This window comes from Bos indicus x Bos taurus, chromosome 23 (assembly GCF_003369695.1).
Source record: "Bos indicus x Bos taurus breed Angus x Brahman F1 hybrid chromosome 23, Bos_hybrid_MaternalHap_v2.0, whole genome shotgun sequence".
Taxonomy (NCBI): domain Eukaryota; kingdom Metazoa; phylum Chordata; class Mammalia; order Artiodactyla; family Bovidae; genus Bos; species Bos indicus x Bos taurus.
The window spans coordinates 141,261-162,218 of record NC_040098.1 but is presented as its reverse complement, the minus strand read 5'-3'; the positions used below and the strand labels follow the sequence as shown (position 1 = coordinate 162,218).

At 36.5% G+C, this 20,958-nt stretch overlaps 1 protein-coding gene and 1 pseudogene across 1 annotated transcript; both read right to left on the bottom strand.

Annotated features, from left to right (window-relative positions):
* Positions 1 to 2,905: 2,905 nt before the first annotated feature.
* On the bottom strand, positions 2,906 to 3,868 carry LOC113882238 (olfactory receptor 4C13-like). Its single transcript, XM_027525463.1, has one exon. It carries the CDS (start codon positions 3,860 to 3,862, stop codon positions 2,906 to 2,908), a length of 957 nt encoding a protein of 318 aa, XP_027381264.1. The 5' UTR covers positions 3,863 to 3,868.
* Positions 3,869 to 18,504: 14,636 nt separating this feature from the next.
* Positions 18,505 to 19,428, bottom strand: LOC113881338 (annotated as a pseudogene).
* Positions 19,429 to 20,958: the final 1,530 nt, after the last annotated feature.

Genomic DNA, 20,958 nt, shown 5'->3' with positions numbered 1-20,958 from the left:
AAAACAACAAATTTCTCTAAAGCAATTTTCCTTCAGTTAAAAAATAAATCAATTAAATATGATTTAAAAAAATAAAGAATCTACCTGCCAATGCAGGAGATGCAAAAAGCAAGGGTTTGATCTCTGGATCAGGAAGATCCCCTGGAGTAGGAAATGGCAACTCACTCCAGTTTTCTTGAAAATTCCATGGACAGAGGACCCTGGTGTGTTAACGTCCTTGGGGCCAAAAAGAGTCAGACATGACTGACCAACTGAACACACACATATACAAACTTAGCCTGATTACATATACTGTGCTTCCATTTGATGAAATTAATGACTAATGAACTATTACTGTGCATACCCAAGCATATGTCATTGATGAGTCCAGCAACAAGTTCATGATGGGCAACCCAGGTTGACTAGTAACTTGGTGATCCATTGTTTAGCATTCAATCTCTGTTAAGAAAGCCAAGAGCTATTTCTCAAAATGATAGTAGTTATCTGAAAAGGATCACAAGATTTTGCTCCACAGTCCTAAGTGTCTGCACTGAACTTCACATGTGGAGGCCTGCCAAAGACTCCCACATCCCTATCTCCACTGACACATCAAGCACCATAGATCTACTGGACCATTTGTCCCTAGTGGCTGAGAAGCTTGAATGACAATCTGAACCTGTGGCAAAGCTATTTCTTTTTCCGGACTTCACTCAAGACTAGTAGCTCTCTGCGTCCCTTTACAAATACATCCACACAAAAAATGTGCTTTCTCCAAAGAACAGTGAAGTCCACTGAGTACAGTGCATCTTCTTTGGTTATAGGAGAGGACAGAGGGAACAAATTAACTTTCACTTTAAAAGGAATACCTTGATATGCCCCATACCACTGTGCCTAAAATTATCACTGAGTTTGATACTCTGAATTTTATTTGGATTTATTCTAACATCAGACAGAAATGTCTTAGAAAAAAATCTAAAGCAATTGTTGCTTCTTGATCAGAAGATGCAGTCAGCCTATCATCAATGTAATGGATCAACATAGTGGATTATGGTACAATGAACAACAATAAGAATCTGTTGGTTGTTCTTTGTCCATTTCAGCTATAGATCTGAGGAAATAACCACATTGGTTCAGTAACATGGACCTGAGCTAAAATTCCATAATCAATTAGACAATTCCAGACTCATGCTAAATTGCTCAGTCATGTCTGAATCTTTGCAACCCCATGGACTGTAGCCTCCCAGGCTTCCATTTCTATGGGATTCTCCAGGCAAGAATACTGGAGTGGGTTGCCATGCCCTTCTCTAGGGGATCTTCTCAACCAGGGAAGACAATATTATAGGTGTTTGTCATTCTGCTTACTGTAAATACTTGTATTTATTCATTTGATATTTATTATAAACCATACATCATGCTATTGTAGAATCCATTTCTATCAAGTAAGCTAATGTTTTAAGGAGTATGACAGTTTATGTAATAAATTGAAATTTCTGTTTTACTTCAAAATATTCTTTGATTTAAATCATTACTTTTCGTGATAGATCAGAAACATAAGAAGGTCACATGGACAATGCAAAAGAATTCAGAATGCTAAAAGGATATTTGGACACATGATGTGATATTCATTACTTGCCCTTTAGAGATTGAATGCCCTGTTGCTTTTATGAGGGTTTCCCTGGTAGCTCAGTTGGTAAAGAATTTCCCTGCAATGCAGGAGACCACAGTTCAATTACTGGGTTGGGAAGATCCACTGGAGAAGGAATAGGCTACCCACTCCAGCATTCTAGGGCTTTGCTGTGGCTCATCTGATAAAGAATCAGCCTGCAATTCCAGGGACCTGGGTGTGATCCTTGAGTTTGGAAGATCCCCTGGAGAAGGGACCGGCTAAAGCAAATACATATCACAGTGATAAGTCAATGTCTTATAATCTACTGTGATGTATATAAGTAGGCATAATTATTAATAAAATTATTAGTATTTAGTTATATGTAATAACCTAGTACACATACTAGGGCTTCACAAGTGGCACTAGTGGTAAAGAATCTGCCTGAAAATTCAGGAGACACAAAAATACAGTTTCCATACCTAGGTCAGGAAAACCCCAAGAGTAGGGAATGGTAGCCCACTCCAGTATTCTTGCCTGGAAAAATTCCATGGACAAAGAAGCCTAGTGGGTTACAGTCCATGGGATCACAAAGTTGTACATGACTGGGAACACACATATATACATACCAACCTAATAATATGTTATATAACCAATTGTATATATAATATATACATATAACTATACATGTAATATAACTAATTATATAATAAATGCATATACTATATTAATAATATGTAATATGATTATATGATAATATATGGCATGTAATATAACTCACACATAAATATATATGTGTGTGTGTGTGTGTGTGTGTGTGTAGTCTGAAACAGTCCCAGATTCTTTGAATGGTAATTAGGCTACCCTTCTGTCATTGTTTTCTGACAGTTAAGAGCATGATATGAATGATCAGTTAAATTCTGTTTATTAGTTCTTTTATATTTTCATTTTGGAATTTACTCCTTTCTGTTTAGTATCTCACCTGTTAATGGGGAAAATAGCCATGCCTATCTCTATGGATTGTTATTGAGATTATTAATAAGAAACAATATATTTTATGGCTTTTATTTTTACTAGAATAAACATTTTGAATCCATATAAATTGATGAATTCAGTGATATCAAGTCCCAATTTGCTAGAATTTTCTACATATTTAGAGAATGGTCCTGGGTTTGGCTTTTCCCATTTTCTTGCACCAATTTCTAATTTGCTTTTTACAGAATCTAAGTTTGGTAAAATTTTTTGTGGTTGTTGTTGTTCTTTATTTCACTAGGTATTCTTTGCAGAGATTATCAGCAATGTCCTTTTGACAGTTATCTCTGTTCAATAGACTTTGGGTTCTGGCCACATTTGTATTTCATCTGAAATAGCTTTACTTCTAAACGATCTCCTAATGGTAGTTTTCAACTGGGCATTCCTCAAGGTATAGATTAAGGGATTTAATGTGGGGGTTATCATAGTGTAGAATACAGCCACTGATTTATCAGTAGGCAAAATAACTGCAGGTCTCATGTATACAAATATGCAGGGCACAAAGAATATGACAACTGTTGTGATGTGGGAGACACAAGTGGAGAGGGCTTTGCGTCTGGCCTCCGAGTTTTCGGTCCTTAGGGAGTACAGAATGACCACATAGGAGCCGACCAAGAGAAGGAAGTTTAACAGACAGAGAATACCACTGTTGGCAGCAAGGAAGAGCCCTAGAGTGTGGGTATCAGTGAAGGCAAGTTCAAGCAAAGGGTTCACGTCACAAATAAAGTGATCTATGACATTAGGGCCGCAGAAGGGTGATCTGATGATGAAAAGGATCTGTATGATTCCGTGAAGAAAGCCTCCTATCCATGCCATTCCCATTAGCAACCAACATAACTGCCAATTCATGATGGTTGTGTAGTGCAGGGGCTTGCAAATGGCCATATAAAGGTCACAGGCCATTGAAGTAAGCAGGATTATATCAACACCTGCGAGGAAATGTTCCCAAAAGATTTGATTCATGCATCCTTTAAAAGTACTTGTTTTCTTTTCATAGAGTGAATCTATGACCAGTTTAGGGGTATCAACACAGGAATAGCAGACATCAATAAAAGAGAGATGAGCCAGAAAGAAGTACATTGGGGACCCCAATAATGAGCTGGTAGTGATGGCGACCACAGTGAATACATTTCCTGTCATAGAGATGATGTAGACAACTAAAAACACAACAAATATGATTTTCTGCATCTTTGGATTTTGCGTGAGTCCCAGTAGAATAAACTCTGTCACACTGTTCCTATTTTCCATGTTTTTCGTGTTCTTGTTGATCATAGTACCTTAAAAAGTCACAGTTTTTTAACACAGCTTTGAATTTTTTGTTTTTCATCCAATAAATAGCAATTGCCTAGATTCTATAGATATCTAAATTCTAATAACATTTTTTAAGATGGAAAATATTCTGATATCTTAAAGATTTTTCAACTATGAGTGCATGAGGATTTGAGTGTAAATATTAGAATATAAGTATAAGAATATGAACACATGAGTGTAGACATGAAGGCAAATTTGAGAAAGAGTAAATTTTACATATAACTTTCATAAAGATTTTTTTGTGTGTGTGTGACTTGGACCAAGTGGACTTGGATGAGGTTCAGTAAGGAGATGGAGATCAAAGTGTTATGTGTAACAGAGTAATTAAGCATTCACATTAAGTGTTATGGGGCATCCATAATAGGAAAGGAATGAATACAGGGACTCTGGATATTGTAATAGAACTGAAAAGTCATGTTGCCTAAATCCAATAACATAACCATAGCTAATAGTGATTGATTGCTATGTGTATGGCATGGTAGTAACCTATACATGGTATTATTTAATCCATTTGCACAAGGGAAAGGATATCAGAGACTAATGTTAATAATAAGACTAATGAACACATACTGTGCTCTAAATATTTTTTCAGACATTTGATTATTTAATTTTCACTGCAAACCTCTGAAATGATTACTACTAACATTTTTATATTTATTTTCACACTAGAAGCTTAGAGAAAGTAAGGATCTTGACAAAAATCAAGCAATTAATGAGAGCAGATCTAAGACTAGTTCAGATTCTACTTCTTTTTATTTCCTCCAAATTCTTAAATAGTGTTCTATTTTGTTAGGTTAAAATAAACCATGTTGATCTAATAAGAACCTTTAGATATAATCACAATAATTAATTAATGTTACTTCAGAGACAAGTGTCTATGAAGCAACATCATTGAAGAAATATAAAAATACATATACATACACAGACGCATACACACAGCAAAACTTACTAAAATTCTTAATTTTGAATAACCATATAATACTACTTTCATTGAAGGTCAATTTTAGTTTTGTCTCTTCCTCACCCCTATTTCTTTTTTCCACAATTTCCCTACAAAGCATTAACCCACAGACTCTTCTGCAAAATGTTGAAATGATGTTTCCAGCAGTTAAACATACTGATTTGAGAATCAGAAAAAAAACAAAAAAAAAATAGATAAGGATCTTCTCTTTCTCCACTTGCAGCTGCTTGATTCTAGGGTATGTTTCTTGGCAACTTACATCCTAGTTTCCTCTAGTATCAAATGAGAACAATAATGTCCACCTCACAGGCTGTTATGAGAATTGATTGAGGAAACATATATGAATATATCCAGCACACTGCAGAGGGCACACAGAGGACCTTCACTTATTTTATGACTGTCTATGCACCTAGGAGACAGAAAGAATTGGTATTTTGATCAATAATACAAGGAAATGTTTAAGCATGCAATAAACTGAGGAATAATCATCTGGAACTTTATTTTTTAAAAAGCCACAGAGACTCACATTATCCATAATGATTGATCACAGGAAGAGTTCTTCCTATTCATGTTTGGATTAAACAGATGATAATTTACATCATTTAGTATTTACATTTACTAAATGTAAATGTAAAAATCTTGAGTGTGAAGTGTGTTTCAAATTTGTTTCATTCTCATGATTAGTCTTAATTATTAAAAGACATGTCTTTTGGCAAAAGAAGGGCATCTGGTGTTAGAGAATTGAGTCCTACAAATTTCTTAATCTCTATGAGCCTCAATTATTTCTTCATCACCTAAATTAGGTTAATTATATTCATTAACCCCCTTTAGAGTAATGGGGTAAAGATTAAATGCTCTATTTCCTATTTGAAAAGTGATGAAATATAGTCATTACTATATATGGAAACTTAAATAAGAAATAAGAAACTTTATTAAGAAATAATTAATTTATTAAATAAAAAACTTTAATAAGAAATCTTTAATAAGAATCAGCACTATTGAAGAACTTACCTTCAGATCTCATATGATCTTAGTGACATTTCGGGGTATTCAGAACTAATCCCATTTGCAGATATCCTCATGGGATAAATAGCTTTCAGTACAAAAACTATGACACACTCAGAAAGACAGTATTGGAGGTGGTCCTAGATAGTGGAGGAATAGGAAGGGGAAACCACTTTCTCCTACACAAGTTCTTCAAAAGAAGATTTAAACGCCGAGTAAATTCCACAAAACAACTTCTGAATGCCAGCAGAGGGCATCAGGCACCCAGAAAAGCAGCCCATTGTCTTCGAAAGGAGGTAGGAAAAATATAAAAGACAAAAAAAAAAAAAAAAAAAAGACAAAAGAGGGAGGGATGGAGCTCCATCCTGGAAATGGAGTCTTAAAAAGACAGAAGTTTCCAAACACCAGGAAACACTCTCAGTGCTGAGTCTGTGGCAAGCCTAGGAAGCACAGAGGGCAACATGATAGAGAGGAAAAATAAGTAAATAATTAAAACCCACTGATTATGAGCCCAACAGTAACTCCCCCAGCGGAGAAGCAGAGCAGACGCCTGCACCCGCCACTAGCAAGCGGGGGCTGGAAAGGGAGGCTCAGGATGCATTTCTTAGAGTAAGTATAGGGCCTGAATGCCCTGAGGATAACTAATTTGGGCTAGCAAATCAGACCGTGGGATAGCTACCAAGCAAAAAGCCCTAAGACACCACCAGGCCCTCGCACAGAACGAAGGGCTGAACAGAACCAGCTGGCTGCAGATCATCCCCCTCCAGTGACAGGCAGCCAGACCCGGAAGGGGGAAATCGCAGCCCCAGAGAGACATTATCTACCTAACTGCAAGCAGGCTTCTTTGCTAACTAAGTCTTCTTGGGGTTCTGGACAGTCATCATCCGCCTGAGAAGGTGCACCAGTTGTACACCCAGAAAACCGAGCAGCAGGGACAGGAGAGGCAATAAGTTGCAGTGACCACACTCGCCAAACACCTCATCAGCCGAGCTGCTCGGACCTGGGAAGGGCACAAAACACAGGCCCAACGGAGTCTGTGCCTCTGAGGACTACCTGAGTGACTGAACCTGAGAGGCTTGGACCTGGGAGGTGCATGCAGCCCAGGGCCGGCCTTGGATGGTTACCGGCGAAGCAACCTAGAGCCTGAGCTGTGTGGGCAGGGAGGGTGCACACGCTGTGAGCGGGGGCAGGCCCAGTGTGGCTGAGACACTGCAAGCACACGCCAGTGTTAACTCTTTGCAGCATCCCTCCCTCCCCACAGTGCGACTGAACAAATGAGCCTAAAGAAAAAAAAGAGAAAAAGTGCCCACCACCCCATCCCCCTTGTGTCAGGGCGGAAATCAGACACTGAAGAGACCAGCAAACAGAGGAAACTAAAACCAAGGGAACCACCTTGGAAGTGACAGGTGCAATAGATTAAAACCCTGTAGTTACTGCCAACTACATAGGAAGGGGCCCATAGATCTTGAGAAATATAAGCTGGACCAAGGAACTATCCGAAAATGAACTGACCCCACCCTGCCCACAACAACACCAGAGAAAGTCCTAGATATATTTTTACTATTTTACGATCATTCTTTTCTCTTTTTTTCACTTTTTAAAATTTTTAAGTCCTCTGTTACTCCTTTAATTTTCATTTTTATAGCCTACTATTACTTTTCAAAAAAAGTTTATTTTTAAAGTAAAACTTCATATATATATATATATATATATTAAATATATTTTGTGACTTTTTTTTCTTCTTGTTTTCTTTAATATTGTATTTTTGAAAATCCAACCTATACTCTAGAATTTTAATATTTGCTTTTTGGTATTTGTTATCAATTTTGTACAATTGATACAACACAATCTTTAAGAACACAATCTTCAGTACCCATTTTTACTTGGGAGCAAGATTACTGGCTTAATTGCTCTCTTCCCCTTTGGACTCTAATTTTTCTCCACCAGGTCTCCTCTGTCTCCTCCCTCCCCCTTCTCTTCTCTACACAACTCTCTGAACTTCTGTGTGGTCCAGACGGTGGAGAACACTTAGGGAACTGATACTGGCTGGATCTGTCTCTCTACTTTTCATTCCCCTCTTTTATCCTCCTGGCCATCTCTGTCTCCTTCTTCCTTCTTCTCTTCTCTGTATAACTCCATGAACATCTCTGAGCAGTCCAGACTGTGGACTGCACATAAGGAAGTGATTACTGGCTAGCTTGCTCTCTCCTCTTTTGATTCCACCTCATCTCATTTGGGTCACCTCTACCTCCCTCCTCCTTCTTCTCTTCTCCATGTAACTCTGTGAACCTCTGTGGGTGTCCCTTACTGTGGAGAAAATTTTATCTTTAACCTAGATGTTTTATCAACATTGCAATATATAAGGAGACGTCTTGAGGCTACTATAAAAATAAGACTGAAAACCAGAAGCAGGAGACTAAGTCCAAATCCTGAGAACATCAGAGAACTCCTGGTTCCAGGGAACATTAATCGATAGGAGCTCATCAAATGCCTCCATATCTACACTGAAACCAAGCACCACCCAAGGGCCAACAAGTTCCAGAGCAAGACATACCATGCAAATTCTCCAGCAACACAGAACACAGCCCTGAGATTCAACATACAGGCTGCCCAAAGTTACTCCAAACCATTGATATCTCATAACTCGTTACTAGACACTTCATTGTACTCCAGAGAAAAGAAATCCAGCTCCACCCACCAGAACACCAACACAAGCTTCCCTAACCAAGAAACCTTGACAAGCCACCGAAACAACCCCACCCACAGTGAGGACACTCCATAATAAAGAGAGCTCCATGAACTGCCTGAATACAGAAAGGCCATCCCAAACTCAGCAATATAAATGAGATGAAGAGACAGAGGAATACCCAGCAGGTAAAGGAACAGGATAAATTACCACCAAACCAAAAAAAAAAAAAGAGGAAGAGATAGGGAATCTACCTGATAAAGAATTCCAAATAATGATAGTGAAAACGATCCAAAACCTTGAAATAAAAATGGAATCACAGATAAGTAGCCTGGAGACAAGGATTGAGAAGATGCAAGAAAGGTTTAACAAGGACCTAGAAAAAATTAAAAAAAGAGTCAATATATAATGAATAATGCAATAAATGAGATCAGAAACACTCTAGAGGCAAAAAATTGTAAAATAATGGAGGCAGAAGATAGGATTAGTGAAGTAGAAGATAGAATGGTAGAAATAAATGAATGAGAGAGGAAAAAAGAAAAACAAATCAAAAGAAATGAGGACAATCTCAGAGACCTCCAGGACAGTGTTAAATGATCCAACATTCGAATCATAGGATTCCCAGAAGAAGAAGACAAAAAGAAAGACCATGAGAAAATACTTGAGGAGATAATAGTTGAAAACTTCCCTAATGGGGAAGGAAATAATTACCCAAATCCAAGAAACCCAGAGAGTCCCAAACAGGATAAACCCAAGGCAAAACACCCCAAGACATATATTAGTCAAATTAACAAAGATCAAGCACAAAGAACAAATTATTAAAAGCAGCAAGGGAAAAACAACAAATAACACACAAGGGGATCCCCATAAGGATAAAAGCTGATCTTTCAGTAGAAACTCTTCAGGACAGGAGGGAATGGCAAGATATACTTAAAGTGATGAAAGAAAATAACCTACAGCCCAGATTACTGTACCCAGCAAGGATCTCATTCAAATATGAAGGAGAAATCAAAAGCTTTACAGACAAGCAAAAGCTCAGAGAATTCAGCACCACCAAACCAGCTCTGCAACAAATGCTAAAGGATCTTCTCTAGACAGGAGACACAAAAATGGTATATAAACTCAAAACAATAAAGTAAATGGCAACAGGATCATACTTATCAATAATTACCTTAAACGTAAATGGGTTGAATGTCCCAACCAAAAGACAAAGACTGGCTGAATAGATACAAAAAATGAGACCCCTATATATGTTGTCTACAAGAGACCCACCTCAAAATAGGGGACACATACAGACTGAAAGTGAAGGGCTTGAAAAAGATATTCCATGCAAATAGAGATCAAAAGAAAGCAGGAGTAGCAATACTCATATCAGATAAAATAGACTTTAAAACAAAGGCTGTGAAAAGAGACAAAGAAGGACACTACATCATGATCAAAGGATCAATCCAAGAAGATATAACAATTATAAATATATATGCACCCAACATAGGAACATCGCAATATGTAAGACAAATGCTAACAAGTATGAAAGAGGAAATTAACAATAACACAATAATAGTGGGAGACTTAAATACCACACTCACAACTATGGATAGATCAATTAAACAGAAAATTAACAAAGAAACACAAGCTTTAAATGATACAATAGACCGGTTAGATTTAATTGATATCTATAGGACATTTCACCCCAAAACAGTAAATTTCACCTTTTTCTCAAGCACACGTGGAACCTTCTCCAGGATAGACCGTATTCTGAGTCATAAACCTAGCCTTGGTAAATTCAAATAAATTGAAATCATTCCAAGCATCTTTTCTGATCACAATGCAGTAAGATTAGATCTCAATTACAGGAGAAAAACTATTAAAATTTTCAACATATGGAGGCTGAACAACATGCTGCTGAATAACCAACAAACAACAGAAAAAATAAAAAAAGAAATCAAAATATGCATAGAAACGAAAATGAAAACACAACAACCCAAAACCTATGGGAACTGTAACTGCAGTGCTAAGGGGAAAGTTCATAGCAATACAGGAATATCTTAAGAAAGAAGAAAAAAGTCAAATAAATAACCTAACTCTACACCTAAAGCAATTAGAAAAGGAAGAAATGAAGAACCCCAGGGTTAGTAGAAGGAAAGAAATCTTAAAAATTAGAGCAGAAATAAATGCAAAAGAAACAAAGGGGACCATAGAAAAACTCAACAAAATCAAAAGCTGGTTCTTTGAAAAGATAAATAAAATTGACAAACCATTAGCCAGACTCATCAAGAAACCAAAGGAGAAAAATCAAATCAATAAAATTAGAAATGAAAATGTAGAGATCACAACAGACAACACACAAATACAAAGGATCATAAGAGACTACTATCAGCAATTATATGCCAATAAAATGGACAACGTGGAAGAAATGGACAAATTCTTAGAAAAGTACAACTGTCCAAAACTGGAACAGGAAGAAATAGAAAATCTTAACAGACTCATCACAAGCACGGAAATTGAAACTGTAATCAGAAATCTTCCAGCAAACAAAAGCCCAGGTCCAGACAGTTTCACAGCGGAATTCTACCAAAAATTTAGAGAAGAGCTAATACCTATCCTGCTCAAACTGTTCCAGAAAATTGCAGAGGAAGGTAAACGGCCAAACTCATTCTATGAGGCCACCATCACCCTAATACCAAAACCTGACAAAGATGCCAAAAAAAAAAAAGCTACAGGCCAATATCACTGATGAATGTAGATGCAAAAATTCTTAACAAAATTCTAGCAAACAGAATCCAACAGCACTTTAAAAAGATCATACACCATGACCAAGTGGGCTTTATCCCAGGGATGCAAGGATTCTTCAATATCCACAAATCAATCAATGTAATACAGAACATTAACAAATTGAAAAATAAAAGCCATATGATTATCTCAATAGATGCAGAGAAAGCCTTTGACAAAATTCAACATCCATTTATGATAAAAACCCTCCAGAAAGCAGGAATAGAAGGAACATACCTCAACATAATAAAAGCTATATATGACAAACCCACAGCAAATATTATCCTCAATGGTGAAAAATTGAAAGCATTTCCTCTAAAGTCAGGAACAAGACAAGGGTGCCCACTTTCACCATTACTATTCAACATAGTTTTGGAAGATTTGGCCACAACAGTCAGAGCAGAAAAAGAAATAAAAGGAATCCAAATTGGAAAAGAAGAAGTAAAACTCTCACTGTTTGCAGATGACATGATCCTCTACATAGAAAACCCTAAAGACTCCACCAGAAAATTACGAAAGCTAATCAATGATTATAGTAAAGTTGCAGGATATAAAATCAACACACATAAATCCCTTGCATTCCTATGCACTAATAATGAGAAAATAGAAAGAGAAATTAAGGAAACAATCCCATTCACCATTGCAACGAAAAGAATAAAATACTTAGGAATATATCTATCTAAAGAAACTAAAGGCCTATATATAGAAAACTATAAAACACTGGTGAAAGAAATCAAAGAGGACACTTATACATGGAGAAATATACCATATTCATGGGTCAGAAGAGTCAATATAGTGAAAATGAGTATACTACCCAAAGCAATCTATAGATTCAATGTAAACCCTATCAAGCTACCAATGGTATTTTTCACATACTTAGAACAAATAATCTCACAATTTGTATGGAAATACAGAAAACCTCGAATAGCCAAATATATATTTGAAAAGCCAATGGAAGATGTTTTCTATCAATAGAATACTAGTGTAAATATAAAATAAACTTTATAGTACAAATATTGTAAAGTACAAAATAAACAGTATAATTATAGTTTAGCAGCCATATGTTTAGAAACATAAGAATATGTGTGTGTGTGTGTGTATATATATATATATATATATGCACCTTCATAAGAAAATTATTAGACTTAAATATGGATTAAAAAGCAATTTATAGATTCAATGCAATCTCTATCAAGCTACCAACAATATTCTTCACAGAGCTAGAGCAAATAATTTCACAATTTGTATGGAAATACAAAAAACCTTGAATAGCCAATGCAATCTTGAGAAAGAAGAATGGAACTGGAGGAATCTACCTGCCTGACTTCAGGCTCTACTACAAACCCACAGTCACCAAGACAGTATGGTACTGGCACAAAGTCAGAAATATAAATCAATGGAACAAAATAGAAAGCCCAGAGATAAACCCATGCACCTATGGACACCTTATCTTTGACAAAGGGGGGAAGAATATACAATGGAGAAAAGACAATCTCTTTAATAAGTGGTGCTGGGAAAACTGGTCAACCACTTGTAAAAGAATGAAACTAAACACTTCCTAACACCATACACAAAAATAAACTCAAAATGAATTAAAATTCTAAACATAAGACCAGAAATTATAAAACTCTTAGAAAAGAACTTAGGCAAACCACTCTCTGACATAAATCACAGCAGTATCCTCTATGACCCACCTCCCAGAATATTGGAAATAAAAGCAGAAATAAACAAATGGGACCTAATTAAACTTAAAAGCTTCTGCACAACAAAGGAAACTATAGGCAAAGTGCAAAGACAGCCTTCAGAATGGGAAAAAAATAATAGAAAATGAAGCAACTGACAAACAACTAATCTCAAAAATATACAAGCAACTCCTACAGCTCAATTCCAGAAAAATAAACGACCCAATCAAAAAATGGGCCAAAGAACTAAATATATATTTCTCCAAGGAAGACATACATATGGCTAACAAACACATGAAAAGATGCTCAACATCACTCATTATTAGAGAAATGCAAATCAAAACCACAATGAGGTACCATTTCATGCCAGTCAGAATGGCTGTGATCCAAAAGTCTACAAGCAATAAATGCTGGAGAGGATGTGGAGAAAAGGGAACCCTCTTACACTGTTGGTGGGAATGCAAACTAGTACACCACTATGGAGAACAGTGTGGAGATGCATGTTGATGTATAGCAAAATCAATACAAAAATGTAAAGCAAAACAAAACAAATGAAACAGAACTGCCATATGACCCAGCAATCCCACTTCTGTGCATATACACCAAGGAAACCAGAATTGAAAGAGACACGTGTACTCCAATGTTCATCACAGCAGTGTTTCTAATAGCCAGGACATGGAAACAACCTAGATGTCCATCACCAGATGGATGGATAAGAAAGCTGTGGTACATATACACAATGGAGTATTACTCAGCCATTAAAAAGAATACATTTGAATCAGTTATAATGAGGTGGATGAAACTGGAGCCTATTATACAGAGTGTTGTAAGCCAGAAAGAAAAACACCAATACAGTATACTAACACATATATATGGAATTTAGAAAGATGGTAATGATAACCCTGTATGTGAGACAGCAAAAGAGACACAGATATATAGAACAGTCTTTTGGACTCTGTGGGAGGTGGGGGGGGGATGATTTGGGAGAATGACATTGAAACATATATAATATCATATAAGAAACGAATTGCCAGTCCAGGTTTGATGCAGGATACAGGATGCTTGGGGCTGGTGCACTGGGATGACCTAGAAGGATGGTATGTGGAGGGAGGTGGGAGGGGGCTTCAGTATTGGGAACACGTGTACACCCGTGGCAGATTCATGTTGATGTATGGCAAAACCAATACAATATTGTAAAGTAATTAGCTGCTAATTAAATTAAATAAATTTTATAAAAAAGAAAGACAGTATTTATACAATTCAGTACCACATCAACAGTGGATAAATAAGTTGTTTTATAAGCTTTAAATTTTCACTTTTAGCCTAAAGCATCAAAAAGTTTTCACAGAAAACCTGGAACTTTGTAATGGATTCAGCTGGAACACTATGAAGAAATGTTCTTCCATAGATGGCTCTCATCTCATGGACAGGAGGCACCATGTGTGGTGGAAACACACCAGAGTATTCACTTCAGCCTTGAGGGGTCTTGCTCTGTAGGCGTGAACAAGTAAAGGAAACTTTTTTGCCTGCAACCCATGGATATTTAAAGAGGTTCCCACTTAGATTCAAGTACTTTTTCTTATAGCTTCTTTTTCTCTCCCAGGAATTAATTATCTTCTTTGATAGAAAGGCTTTGTCTGAAGAGACATATTTGAAAAACACCTATTCTTGAGTGGTGACTTGTATTCTCTGCACATGCAACCTAAGCATGTGAATTCCATTTCTCTCTCTGAACCTGAGTTTCTATGAATGCTGAATGTTCTGTGAAGAGCAACAATGACATAATTCTAGTGTGGGATCTGCAATATAGTTATGTCAGAGAGAACATTCATGTCAGAGAGAGAACTTCTGTCTTCTTTTCAACATTAAACCTTTTCTGTAAACCCAGTTTTGATTGGGCTTCCCAGGTGGAGCTAGTGTTAAAAAAATCTGAGAGGGAGGAGGGTTCAGGATGGGGAACACATGTATACCTGTGGCGGATTCATTTTGATATTTGGCAAAACTAATACAATTATGTAAAGTTTAAAAATAAAATAAAATTTTAAAAAAACTTAAGGGGAAAAAAAATCTGGCTGCCAGTGAATGAGACATGAATCACAGATTACAGCACAAGCATAAAATTGATGGAAGCTACTTCAAAGTACTGGAATTCAAAATTTCTTTAATTAATTACAGGGTTACATGGGCTTCCCATGGGGGCACAGTGGTAAAGAATCCATCTGCCAATGTAGGAGATGCAAGACATGTGGGTTTGATTCTTGAGTTGGAAGATCCCATGGAAGAGGAAATGGCAACCCACTCCAGAATTCCTGAAAAATTCGTGGATAGAGGAGGCTGGTGATCTTTAGTACATGGAGTCACAAAGAGTCAGACACAACTGAGCACACACAGAGGACTATGGAAGTGACTCAGATGGTAAAGAGTCACTTGCCATGCAGGAGACCCAAGTTCAATTCCTGGCTTGGGAAGATCCCATGGAGAAGGGCTTGGCTATCCACTCCAGTATTCTGTCCTGGAGAATTCTATGCACAGAGGAACTTGGGCTTCCCAGGTGACTCAGGAGTACAGAATACACCTGCCAGTGCAGGAGATGAAGGTTCAGTCCCTGGCAGGTAGGGAAGATCTCCTGGAGAAGAAAATGGCAACCTACTTCAGTATTCTTGCTTGGGAAATCTCATGGACAGAGGAGCCTGGCAGGCACAATCCATGGCGTAGCGAAAGAGTTCAACATAACTTAGCAACAACAGCAACAAATTGTTAAATGATTTCTCCCACCTAGTTCAGTAACACATCCATAACCTCAACTTTCTTTTCTTTTGGTGAAAGTATTTAACTTCTATTCTCTTACCACATTAAAGTGATGTAATACAGTCATCATGCTTTCAACTGTAGTCATCCTATGCTGCATTATATTTTCAAAACTTTTTCATCTTGTCATTGAAAGTTTGTAGAGCTTCATCAACCTATTGCTATTTCCTCAAGCCCTCAGCCCCTAGCACACACTTTTATATTTTCTGTTTCTATGAGGTGACTATTTTTCTTAATTTATTTTGAATTGAAGGATAATTGCTTTACAATATGGGTATGATTTCCACCATACATCTACATGAATATGTTGCATGTTTGGTGTGCATAAGTTCCTCCATCCCAAATCTCCTTCCCATGTTCACCTTTTCCCAGCCCTCTAGGTTGTTACAGAGCCCCAGTTTGAGCTTCCTGAGCCATACAGCAAACCCCCATTGACTATCTATTCTACATGTGGTGGTGTCTATGTTTGCAGGCTTCTCTCTCCACTCCTCTCACCCTCTCCCCCCTCCTCTCACCCTATCCCCCCTTCTCCACCCCACTTTCATCCATAAATCTGTTTACTATGTCTGTGTCTCCACTGCTTCCCTGCAAATAGGTACCATCTTTCTAGATTCCATGTAGATATGTGTTAATATGCAATGTTTGTTTTTCTCTTTCTGACTTCTCTCTGTATAGGCTCTAGGTTCACCCACATCATTAGAACTGACTCAGATTTGTCCCTTTTCATTAGTGATTATTGTTTCATTGTGTGTATGCACCACAACATCTTTATCCATTCATCTGTGAGTTGACTATGATTTGTCATTCTTTTGGTTTTTATTCATATTCCACATTAACTCATATTTAAAGCTGATGACACAAAATGTAAAAAGCTTGTCGCTTGTTCCCTAAAGTTTTCTTTATTTCTTATTTAAGCAATAGCAATGTGTTTAACATTCTCTTAGGTTTATATTTAATACTGTTAACAATACTGGGCTGATAGATGTAGTGAACATTTATAATTATAAATACTATAATTATAATTTAAATTGCATTCACAGAATGAAATAAAATGTTTTGATAAATATATATGATGGCTATTATTAAAATATATAAATTTTAGTAGATTAAAAATACATTTAATGATGAAAATAAATAGCACTTACCAAATTATCATGCCTATTCAGAGTTATTTATATATACTACCTTGCTTAACCCTCACAACAAGTCTATAAGAGAGGGATTATTTTCATTTCCAATCTACACACAAAAATGAGGCCCAGTATTCCATTTCCATCTCTCTTTCTTGAAATTAAAGGACTATGAGGTGGTAGAGAGAGGATTTAGATTCATAGAATCTGAGTTCAAAGCTCACACTCTTAATCATTGTTATACTACTCATCTCTAAGCTAGAATAAAAACAATTCATAACCATTTCATCGATTCCTGACTTTTCATATGTTATAGGCCATGTTGCAGATGTGTGAATTAAGGGATAATGTGGATTAGCAGTCTATTTTTTCCAGGGAATACATATGGATCTGGTTTAAAGCCTTGCTTCTGGTACTTCTTAGCAGAAACTCAAGGATATGTTCACTTCTCTGAACTTCCGATTTTCTGTTTGCATATTTTCAGTAGACATATGGAACTTTATAATGTATATAAATATATAAAAAGTATATATATATATATTTGTGCATGGGTTCTGTTTTTTTTAGGATTATTTTTTTTATTGAGGGAGTTTTATTGATATTTAGTTGATACACATTACTGTATAAGTTTAAAGTATACAGCATAATGATTGACTTACATCAAAAAATGATTATCACAATAAATTTTGTGAACCTTCATTATCTCATAGGTACATAAGAAAAGAAAAAGAAAAGAAAATTTTTCTTGTGATAAGCACTCTTAAAAAGCATTGGATACATATCAGACATTCTACGTCTTCCTGAGAGAAGTGAAAGGATGCTTAGAGTTCATAGTTTCTCTTCTTCATGAATTACTTTTGAGGACAGGTGAATATTCAAAATTACACATTGTGTGTATATTACGTTCTAAAATTTGTTTAAAAATTGTATTATTCCCCAATTTTAACTACAAATACTTTATAAACACATAAAAAGCTTCTAAATTTTCTTCACTGTATAACTTCTTATTCTATTATCTTAACTTTATTTTCACCTGCATGCTAACTCATTTTATTTTCTTCTTTACCTCTTAACTTTATCATTCAGTCATCTGAAATAGAAATAACTATGACAACCTGTATAGTGTCTGCATGTATATTTGTCTGTGCTGGGTTTATGTAGGAGTAAATTAGATGATTTTATGATAGAATTATTTTTTTATATATAATATATGGCCCTTCTCATGTACTACATGTAGATACGGAACTTTGCATAGACCTGGAAATTTATTTAAAAATGAGAAAAAGAAAACTCATGCTATTTTACTGAGTTTATTTCAACATAAACTTTGACAAGAGAACAAAGTTAAAATTGGTAAGTTTGTTCCATGTAAGAATGAGAAGCCTTAACATTCATCTTACCTGTGAACTAGAAAGAAGTAGCAACTCATATCCTTTTATGAGAGAATATATCATTCCCACAATAAACACATACTATAATATATCTGTACAGACTCAGTCAAACCATGATTCAATAAGTAATCAAGCAAGGCCCTTGATTCATCTTTTGGTTTCTGAGGTAATTCTGACATGCCATAACTTTCTCATGGCATGTTTCACTTCTGCATTTCTCAGTGTGTAGATGAGTGGATTGAGGAAGAGTGTTCCAATAGTATAAAATACCATCACCATTTTGTCCATGGGAAAAGTGGTTGCAGGGTGGGAATACATAAATATACATGGCCCAAAAAATAAGATAACTACAATGACATGGGAAGTGCAAGTGGAGAGAGCTTTTTTCCTCCCTTCTGCGCTGTGGTTTCTTAGTGAATGCAGGATAACAATATATGAGATTATCAGAATTATGAAACTGCTTGTGCAAATGAACCCACTATTAAACACCACAGTAGGTTCATCATATGAATATCCATGCAGGCAAGTTGAAACTGCATATCACAGAAATAGTGATCAACAAAATTGGATTCGCAGAAGGGCAATCTCAAGGCCAGGATAATCTGAGCCATAGAATGTATAAAAGATCCTATTCTGCGAGAACAATCAAGATGATGCAGGCTTTCCAGCTTATGATGGTTGGATAATGCAAAGGCTTGCAAGTGGCTGCATAGTGATCCATGGCCATGAGAACCAGGACAAAGATCTCCATGGAGCCAAAAAATGCAGTGCAAAGACCTGAGTCAGGCACTCACTGTATGATATGATTTTCTTTGCAGACAGATAATCTATAATTAATCTAGGAGCCATGGAATTTGAAAAGCAGGTATCAACCAAGGACAAATAAAATAGGAAGACATACATGGGGCTCCAAAGTGTCCGGCCAAACTTGATGGTCACAATAATAAGCAAATTCCACACCACAGTTCCAAAATAGAAAATGAGGAAGATTACAAACACCATTTTCTGTCTTTCAGTATCCTCTGTCAATCCTAACAGTATGAACTCAGTTACACTGTTATTTTGCAGCATCATTTCACTTGATGAGAGGAAAGCACTGGTTAGAAAAAAAATCTGCAAAGGAGAAAAGGAAAGGTACTAATGAATACAAGGGTTGGAGCCCAAATAATTGTGGGACTGCCACTATTCATTGGGCACTCATTTATCTGCTATGTATTACTTTTACCTGAATGAAAAGAAATGCATAATACTTAATCTATTCCCTAGATTGCATATGAAAATAATAATACAAGAAACAGGAAAACAATGAAAAATAAATTATTCTTCAGACATCATAAGTACACACACAAGCTAGAAGGTGAGACAGAGAGAAAGAAACAATAAACATAAAATTTTAATAATGAATACACAGTAATTTGGTCCAGGCCATCATGTCACTTATTTTAATAGATTGCTTTTGACTAAGTTTACTTTTTATTCTATTTCTCAAACACTTTGAGTTGTTTACAGTTTTAAAGTCAACTCCTATTATTAACATGCAAAATATTTAATTTATAATATGCTGTCAACTTCATTATTTTTCTGAGTCTTTCAATATGCTTTCTTAAGACACAAAGTTTCAGTGAGTCTAAAATGAAGGGGAAAGGTAAGTAGAACATTTGCCATAAATCAGCACTATTTCAAATTTCAGGTTAAAATCAAGGAATTAGATTCACCAGGAATTTAGAAAAAGAAACTCAAGAAGCTGCAAGTCGTACCTGAAACACTTCATTAACATTTTTGTGATACATGTCTTGAAAGTTCCGTGCTCTCATCTTATGTAAGAGAATATGGAAATTAAAAGGCAATTATTATTTATCAGATCAGATCAGTTGCTCAGTCATGTCCAACTCTTTGCAACCCCATGAATCACAGTACGCCAGGCCTCCCTGTCCATCACCAACTCCTGGAGTTCACTCAGACTCATGTCCATAGAGTCAGTGATGCCATCCAGCCATCTCATCCTCTGTCGTCCCCTTCTCCTCTTGCCCCCAATCGCTCCCAGCATCAGAGTCTTTTCCAATGAGTCAACCCTTCACATGAGGTGGCTAAAGTACTGGAGTTTCAGCTTTAGCATCATTCCTTTCAAAGAAATCCCATGGCTGATCTCCTTCAGAATGGATTGGTTGGATCTCCTTGAAGTCCAAGGGACTCTCAAGAGTCTTCTCCAACACCACACTTCAAAAGCATCAATTCTTCAGCGCTCAGCTTTCTTCACAGTCCAACTCTCACATCCATACATGACCACAGGAAAAACCATAGCCTTGACTAGACGAACCTTTGTTGGCAAAGTAATGTCTCTGCTTTTGAATATGCTGTCTAGGTTGGTCATAACTTTCCTTCCAAGGAGTAAGCGTCTTTTAATTTCATGGCTGCAGTCACCATCTGCAGTGATTTTGGAGCCCAGAAAAATAAAATCTGAAACTGTTTCCACTGTTTCCCCATCTATTTCCCAGGAAGTGATAGGACCAGATGTCGTGATCTTCGTTTTCTGAATGTTGAGCTTTAAGCCAACTTTTTCACTCTCCATATCTAGCTAAATGCCAAACACTAGACAAATTG